Source organism: Podarcis raffonei, chromosome 12 (genome assembly GCF_027172205.1).
Source record: "Podarcis raffonei isolate rPodRaf1 chromosome 12, rPodRaf1.pri, whole genome shotgun sequence".
Classification (NCBI taxonomy): domain Eukaryota; kingdom Metazoa; phylum Chordata; class Lepidosauria; order Squamata; family Lacertidae; genus Podarcis; species Podarcis raffonei.
Window position 1 is genome coordinate 44,371,191 of NC_070613.1, and position 8,752 is coordinate 44,379,942.

Here is an 8,752-nt window from a genome sequence, read left to right on the forward strand (position 1 = left end):
TCTGGATATCCCCTCTGGCGAGTGGGGCAAAAGAGGAAAAGTATTCTCTCAAATCAGCCTCTTTACCATACAACTACATTAGAAAGTGGTTAAAGATACCAAGAAATTACAAACCTGTAACTTCTTCTGACCTGGTCAATGAATGATCAGCAAGGAGATAGGAGGGCGAAACAAATGTGTGCTTGAGTGTAGAACAAGCCTTACCAAAAAGAACCAGAATGGTTTGTGTAAGGGCAAGCCTTGTTTAACTCAGGCTGCAGTCCTAACCCCAATGACCTGAGCCTAAGCTCCATTGAATTCATCAGGACTTACCTCTGAGCAAATGTAGTTAGGACTAAATTATAAAGCAGGGAATTCCTGGATCCAACATGTCATTAGCGTCTCAGGCCTACTTCCAGCTATGGCTGGTTCGCCAGCTACAGTCTCTTTCAGGCAGAAATGATTTGACTGCTGTGCTCCATGTTCTGGTAACTTCCAGACTGGGTTACTAAAGCACATTCTACCGTGCTTGTGGATGCCTTTGAGGTTGGCTTAAAAGCTTAAACTGGTCCAAAATGCAGCAGCCAGATCAATGGCGGGGGTTCCATTTAGAACTGGTAAAACTCAATTTTAAAATACCTGCCCTGGTTTTGGGTTCATTCCCAGGCCCAGTTCAAGATGCTCAAACTGGCCACCATGTACCTTGGAATATCTAAACTGGCCATGTAAATAGTCTTAAATACCTGGAATGATTAGGAGCATATCCTGAAGACTTAATATTGATCTGTTTTCCTTCTTGGTATGCCTTAATCACCCTATGTTTGTATTCTGGGCTGTTTTAACTGCATGCTTACTAGTGAAATGGAGGTTACGAAACATTAATTCTGAACTACTGTATTCAATACATCGGACCCAAATAACTGAAATATTGCCTCCTTCCCTTCTTCAGTGTTAAGAACAGCAGAGAGAGCCCAGGAGAGGCCTCTCCGTGGCATCCCCCGAGGTGCGCATCTGTCACCTACTTAATGTAGTTTTTATTGTATGCACATATTTACTCTGTGGTTTGACACCTCAGATATATAGGTTAGGACCTACTCAGCTCTCTTGGTTGTAATCTGTTTCAACTGTTTTTAATATTATATTTTTAGATTGCTGTAACCCTCCCTGGGACCTTGTGATGAAGGGCAGATAAGAAATCTAATGAATAGCAGCAACAGAAGTGTTACATGTTATTCAGGGATGTCCCTATGCATTTAATAGGGAACATTTTCAATTTGATTTTTTTATTTTGGATGGGGGAGACCTTTTAACACAGCTCAACACAAAAGGTTCCAACAGGACTTAATAGTCATAAAAATAATAACAACAACATTAGATCCTTAACTGCTTAAGAAACGGTGTATGTGTAGGAACAAAATGTCAGTGTCCACAAACAGTACACTCTGCTAGGATCTACATTCAAACCAGGACAGGTGGGTTTATGTTGAGTCAGCAGTAGACAGTGAGGCAGCCAGGTGTGTAGATATCACCCAATTATACAGGGTGGGGAATATTCAAGGCTGAGCAACTCCACTAATTTCTTCAAACTCAAAAAATCAGCAGATCATAAAGTACGGTATAACTCTAAAGGAGTGTTTCCCAACCTTGAGTCTCCAGCTGTTTTCGGACTACAATCCCCATCATCCCTGACCACTGGTCTTGCTAGCTAGGGATGATGGGAGCTGTAGTCCAAAAACAGGTGGAGACCCAACATCGGGAAACAGTGCTCTAAAGTAATACACACTGGGATGATGCTATCTTAACTTTAGATAGACACTACTTAAATATTACAAAAACAAACAAACCTGTTATCTACCAACCAAACAGATCAAAGAATCAAGGTAGGAAGGAAACCGAAAGAATGATATCCATGTAAATTTATAAAAGTTAACAGAGAAATGGATTGAAACAGCAGAAGAGCAGGTTATCATAAGATAACAGTATGCCCATACTGTGCTAGGAAATAGTGCTTCCAGTCTGTATCAGAAAGGAAATTGCAAAGAAACAGAAAAGGCACATCGAAGACCATTGGTTCTCGCAAGCTTTTTCAAAATAATTATATTTAAGATCGTTGTGTAGAATCTATGTTCCCCATCAGAAATTTAAACACTGACTTAGAAAATCCCAATTCCCAGTAAGGAAAAGAATGACTATAAAGATCAGTAGCCAGTAGTTCCTGGAGCAAATCCAGCCTCCTAAAAGGAGTTGCCTGCCTCCATTTCCCAAGTTGCCATTTCAAAAATCAAAGAGACATGGAGTATACATGACAGCCAGCCTTGATAGCAGGTCAGACAGGGAGCAGGGTCAAAGTCTTGGCCACCATAACCCCTTTTCTCATGTTGCTTCTCCAGCAAAATGAGTGGCTAACCAAGGGTATATGTTCTGTGCTGAATCGAGTAAACATTTCTGCAAATTTACTGTTTTCAGCAGTTATTAAAGTTATTTGCTATTGAAACAAAGGAAGATACATACATATATACATACATACATACATATATATATATATATACGCACAAACATACACACACACAAACATAATAGATATAAAATATCTTAGGAAAACAGAAACCTCATCTCCGATAAATTAAAAAGAAAAAAGCAGCAATCAGCATTACATTCTCCTACAGATGGCTGCAAAAACATGGCACACATTTTCCCCTTCACAGTGGCTGTCTCCACCTGCATGCCCACAAAAGTCAGAGTGACTTTATAAGGGGCAGACTGCTCTTAGTAATGCACCAGGAAGTTATGCAAACCAAAAGAATCAATATTGTCAAACCCTAGCTTTTTATGCACATGAAATACAAGATTTTTTTCTCTTCACCCAGTGAGTATTAAATGGAACAAGTTTTGGTTTTCCCCCCGGTACTGGGGAGCAAATGGGTAGAATATTGTGTTGCAAGACTTTACGCAGTTACCTGGGAGTAAGCCCTATTGAACTAGGACTCGGGTCAACTGAGAAGTGGTATGTATAGGATTGTGCTGAGGAACGTTGAATATTTCCCTCCATCTTTTCACTAATATGTCATTTGTAGCGGAAATTGCGCCATTTTGCGCACAACAAATGCCATTGATCTTACCGCCATACGAACAAGTCCAACTCTTATTGTCAGTCAAAATGACAGAAAAAAAATTCAAACAAAAATTTTAAGTTTCTAGCATCCAACCACGACCATGCAAAAGTCTACAAGAGTAAAAATAAAAATACAGTTGATAGCACAATCCTAACCTTGTCTACTAAGAAGTAAATTTGATTGCAGGTAAATTGGGGTTAGGATTGCAATTACCTACTTCCTAGTAAACTGAGGTTAGGACTGCAGCTTTCAACTCTAAAGAAAAAATGACAGGACAAACTTTTTGACGGTGTATTATCCCAGAAGAGATGGGATAATTAAACACAGGAACCAAAAAACTGAAATGTTTTCTGCTGCATACACAACTCTACAAATTGGGGAAACCATGAAAAACAAGAGTTCCTTTTCTTCTATAAACTTGTATAGACAGGGTTAAGAAGCCACTACTCTTTTCCCTAGTCAACCTGAGTGTGAAACAAGCAGTTAATGCAGTCTAATCTTAACGAAAAAGAAAAGAATATCACAACGATGCATTGAATAATTCAGAATTAATGTTTCATAACCTCCATTTCACTAGTAAGCATGCAGTCAAAACAGCCCAGAATACAAACATGACAGGGTGAATAAAGCATACCAAGAAGGAAAACAGATCAATATTAAGTCTTCAGGACATGCTCCTAATCATTCCAGGTACTTCAGACTATTTACATGGCCAGTTTAGATATTCCAGGTACAGGGTAGCCTTGGGAAAAGCTTGCTCACATGCACCACTGCCACATGCAAAATTTAATTCTCAGCATGCGCTAGAAAGCCTCAAAAAGCAGAGTCCTGCATACTAGCAGCATAGAACTGTGGCGTTGGAAGGGATCCTGAAAATAATTGAATTCAGGCATAGGCAAACTCAGCCCTCCAGATGTTTTTGGGACTACAACTCCCATCATCCCTGACCACTGGTCCTGTTAACTAGGGATGATGGGAGTCGTAGTCCCAAAACATCTGGAGGGCTGAGTTTGCCTATGCCTGATCTAATTCAACCCATTGCAATGTAGAAATATGCAGCTGTCCCACACGGGGATCGAACCTGCAACTTTGGCACACAGCACTGGGCTGCCTACACAGCCAATTTCCCAAGTGCTACCAAACACATGGCTTCTCAAGCTCTCATCTTGTTATTATCCCATTGCCACTGGAATCACAGAACTGTAGAGTCGGAAGGGGCCACTTGAGTCATCTAGTCCAACCCGTTGCAACGCAGGAAATATTTTCCCCAACAGGGGGCTCAAACCCGTGACCCATGAGATTAAGGATCTCGTGCTCTACCGGCTGAACTATTCCCTGCATATGGAACACGTCCAGAGAGTTCAAATTTGGCATATGAATGCGTGCTGGAAGAGCAACCTCTAAAAGAAAGAAAAATCAGGTAAATTAAAGGTAAAGGGACCCCTGACCATTAGGTCCAGTCGTGACCGACTCTGGGATTACGGCGCTCATTTTGCTTTATTGGCCGAGGGAGCCAGCGTACAACTTCCGGGTCATGTGGCCAGCATGACTAAGCCGCTTCTGGCGAACCAGAGCAGCACACGGAAACGCCGTTTACCTTCCCGCCGGAGCAGTACCTATTTATCTACTTGCACTGGTGTGCTTTCGAACTGCTAGGTTGGCAGGAGCAGGGACAGAGCAACGGGAGCTCACCCCATCGCGGGGATTTGAACCGCCGACCTTGTGATCTGCAAGTCCCAGGCTCTGTGGTTTAAACCCACAACACCACCCTATCAGGTGAATTAGGGGTGGGGAAAATGGTGTTGAGGAACACTTGGAACAGCGTTGGACACCTCCTGAGCAGCCAGCAGGGGGAGACATAGACACCTGCCCTGTGGGAAGCGGCCGTGGGGAATCCCACGGGGAAGCCGCCGCAGGACAGGGGAAACTTCCACAGTTACCTCTGAGTCAAAGAGGGCGGGCGTGGGAGAGGCCGGCGCCGAAAGAAGGGCGGGTGGGAAGAGGGGGCAAACCCTGTGGGCTGAGGAACAGGGAGGGGGGGGAGACGGGGGGAAGGAAGTAGGTCGACCCACTGGACCCCCCCCCCAAAAAAAATGAGACTGAGGAGATTATTCCCACATTTACCTGCTTTGCCAGCCCTGGATGAGGTTGGTGTACTTGCTGAGAGAGCCCTCGAGCACCGCCTCCGTCGTCCTGCCGGCCGCCAGCCCCCCGCTCCCTCCCGGGCTGGCCGCGGCTGAGCTGGGGCTGCTGCTGCTGCCTCCGCCGCCGCCTCCCTCCGGCCTCCCCGCTGGTGTAGCCGCCGCCGCCGCTGCTCCTTGGCGGCCGGAGAGCCCTCCCCGGCTGGCGGAGGAGGACGGCGAGGAGCCCGCCGAGGTGGGGCGGCTGCTGCTGCGGCTGCTGCTGTTACTGCCGCCGCTGGACGGGGCTGCTCCGGAGTCGCCGCCGCCCTGCGCCGCTGCCTTCTCCATGGAGCGAGGAGGCGGCCTCGGCTGCCGACGGCGGGCTGGGAAATACCTGACTCATACGCAAGGAGGGAGAGAGAGAGGAAGGGCCGGAGAGAGACCCCAGGGGCAGCCGTCGCCGTCCTCTCCGCCGCCGCCTCCTCCTCCTTCTCCAGGGCTTGCGAAAAGCAGCGTCGGCGTCGGCGACGCTTTGTGTCCGGCGGCGGAGAGATCCGCCCCGTCCCTCGATGTTCTCGCTTCAAGCCCGGCCCCTCAGCCCAGGCGCGCGGCCATGAAGCGCTGCCTCGCTCAGGGAGCGAGCGCGAGGAGACTCCCACCACAGATGGGCGATGCGAGGAGGAGGAGGAGGAGGAGGGGACGGAGAAACACCCTTCGCGCCCTCCAAACGGGCGAGGGAGGAGGGAAGGGCTGCTGCCGCCGCCCCGCGTTGCGGCCCTCCTGCGCCCCGGTGCGCGCGCTGAGGGGCGAAGGCGCCGCGCTTAATTGCGCGGGGATGTGCGGAGAGGGAGCTTGGTCGCTGGCGACGAGTCTCTCAGAAGCTTCGAGTTGGAAGCGAGCCCCCCCCCACACACACACCCCGCGAGGGTCGTCTAGTCCGAGCCTTCTGGAAGCGATGGTTTCCAGGCGTCACCACCAGGGCTATTTATCTTTTAAAAAATGTTTAGGGGTACCCTCATTTTCCTACTCATATTGAAAGACTGCCCCTCAATGAGGCCAAACTTAGATTCACAAAATGGTTAGGGGTATGCGTAAAGGTAAAGGAAAAGGGACCTCTGACCATTAGGTCCAGTCATAACCAACTCTGGGGTTGCGGCGCTCATCTCGCTTTATTGGCCGAGGGAGCCGGCGTACAGCTTCCGGGTCATGTGGCCAGCATGACTAAGCCGCTTCTGGTGAACCAGAGCAGAGCACGGAAACACTGTTTACCTTCCCGCTGGAGCGGTACCTATTTATCTACTTGCACTTCGAGGTGCTTTCGAACTGCTAGGTTGGCAGGAGCCGGGACTGAGCAACGGGAGCTCACCCCGTTGTGGGGATTCGAACTGCCGACCTTTTGATCGGCAAGTCCTAGGCTCTGTGGTTTAACCCACAGCACCACCCGCGTCCCAGGGGTATGCGTACCCCCAGGGAAGAGCGCTCCAACTATCCAGTGCATTTTTTCCCCTTAAAAATGTTTAGGTGTACTCTCATTTTCACTCAAGGAAACTACTACTTTATAGTTCAAATTGGGGAAAAATAAATACAATAAATGGACAAAAGTACAAAGATTCACAAAATGTTTAGGGGTATGCGTACCCCTGCGTCTCCCCAGAAAAAAAAGCCCTGGTTGCAACTACTTCAGGGCATAGGAGCCAACTCCCCACCCCCAATAAAATATGCGAGGGAGGCCGTAGCCAGGATTTTTTGGGGAGGGGGATAACCTCAGATTTGTATTGATTTGGGAGGCAGCTGTCCCCCCCCTACACCTATGGACCACCCTCCCCCCCCCAAGTTAATGGGCATTGTCATTCAAATAATGTGGGTGCACCCCATCATGTGATCGATAATATGGGGCATGGCTTACCTGGGACTCCTTCCCTCCCCAATAATTTATTCAGGTTGGCACCCCTGCTTCAGGGGATGCTTTAAAAACAGCCTTCCGCCTCACCTTGCCAAAAGCAAAACCCACATGCACCTGAAAGGTGTGGCCGGTTGCTTTGAACCAATTTCACAGAATACAAGAGTTGGAAGGGATCCCTGAGGGTCATCTAGTTCAAGCCCTTGAGATGCAGGAATCTCAACACTAGGAACTCCCAAGTTGAAACCGGACCCTGCTTCGCTTTGCACACGTGCTAGCAGTTTTGTTGCACCACTAGGAGGCCTAAATCCAAAGTAACCATGGACTCTGAACGTGTAAGGTATGTTCCCCATGGGGCATGAAGCTAAGGTGCTGGTGGGAGACATGACTTGAATTAAAACAGATGAACAGGGGCTCTGGGTTTATGAATCGCAAAATGCACTGCCACCACCCTACATAATTTGAACTGGGAACTGGGATACAGAGGGTAATAAATAACATTCGATTTCATGGATTAAAACCAAACCGCAACCACTTCTTGAGCATAGGCTTTTGAAAGCATCAGAATAATGCAACCCTGTGACTATTTGTGCAGCCCATTCCTGTGCTTGTCTACTTGGTGTAAATCCCACTCAGGCCCTGGTCTTCAGGCTGCCTACAGCACACAGCGTTTGTTGAGTGCAGGCTTGCACAAAAAAACTCCCTGCAAATAGAAAGCTACCTCAGCAAGGAATGAGCTAGGCAAATAGTCCACTGCGATGAGTTTTTCAGAATAACTATTAATGAGCAAATGCCTAGATTAGATTTCATCGGAACTGAGAGAAGATGACGTCTGCCAGCAGTGAAATGACTTTTGGATTGATTCGGCATAAACACCAGCGTGTGAGGAGATACTGCAACAATAGGCTTACAAGCTGCAACAATAGGAGAGTCAAGCATACAAAATCCACACAGAAACACATCATTGCTTACTTCAACTCGCCTGTGGAAACAACTCAGAGGCCATGAAAGAAGGAAGATTAACAACAGGAAGATTTAAAGGAACTATTGGAAACTCAAGGCAGTGGAGATATAAGATGATCAGAGCCCCCCCAAACTTGAAGCATGGGAAGTCCCAACAATTTATAATTTGGCAGAATATTGGGGCTATATGATATGTATTTGTATAATTTTGAATATTTAATGTGATTTGATTGGATTGTTAAAATGGAATATTAAATAATTTTATTTTTTTTAAAAAGAGTTTTTCAGAATAATTGCAACCGTGGTGCTGTCCTCCACACAGTCGTATGTGTGAATCAATACCACGTAGATAAACGTGAGAGTGAGTAAAGGAGTTATTAGTCTGTATTTAGTAATGTTTTAGTGCTCGTTTTAAAAAAAAAGTGTTAGAACCCTGTAGCATTTTTTTCTAAAATAAATACCAATACCCTTGTATTGTTCATACTGAAGTATATAAATGTTCCTGCTATGCAGGTTGCTATAATGTGCTTGCTGGCAGCCTGGTTCCAAGTATTAGAGTTTCTGCTTGCAGTGCCTTCTTACTGATGTTGCATTGCACTTAAACACTTAATGGATCGATCCATAAGTGTATTAATTGAAGCAGAGGTAAAAGCCTGACCCCATTAAAGCACACA

The 8,752-nt window shown here is 46.5% G+C and overlaps 1 protein-coding gene across 4 annotated transcripts in view; it reads right to left on the reverse strand.

The window, feature by feature from the left end:
* Positions 1-5,897, reverse strand: part of OSBPL10 (oxysterol binding protein like 10) — a 78,923-nt gene extending 73,026 nt beyond the window's left edge. For 2 of the 4 annotated variants that reach the window (XM_053409600.1, XM_053409599.1), the window contains exon 1: positions 5,217-5,889. In XM_053409600.1, coding sequence (XP_053265575.1) covers positions 5,217-5,563 — 347 coding nt within the window. In that variant the 5' untranslated portion in view covers positions 5,564-5,889. Of the gene's footprint in view, positions 1-5,216 lie in introns of all 4 variants that reach the window. The other 2 variants (XR_008332903.1, XM_053409598.1) reach the window with 2 other exon arrangements.
* Positions 5,898-8,752: the final 2,855 nt, after the last annotated feature.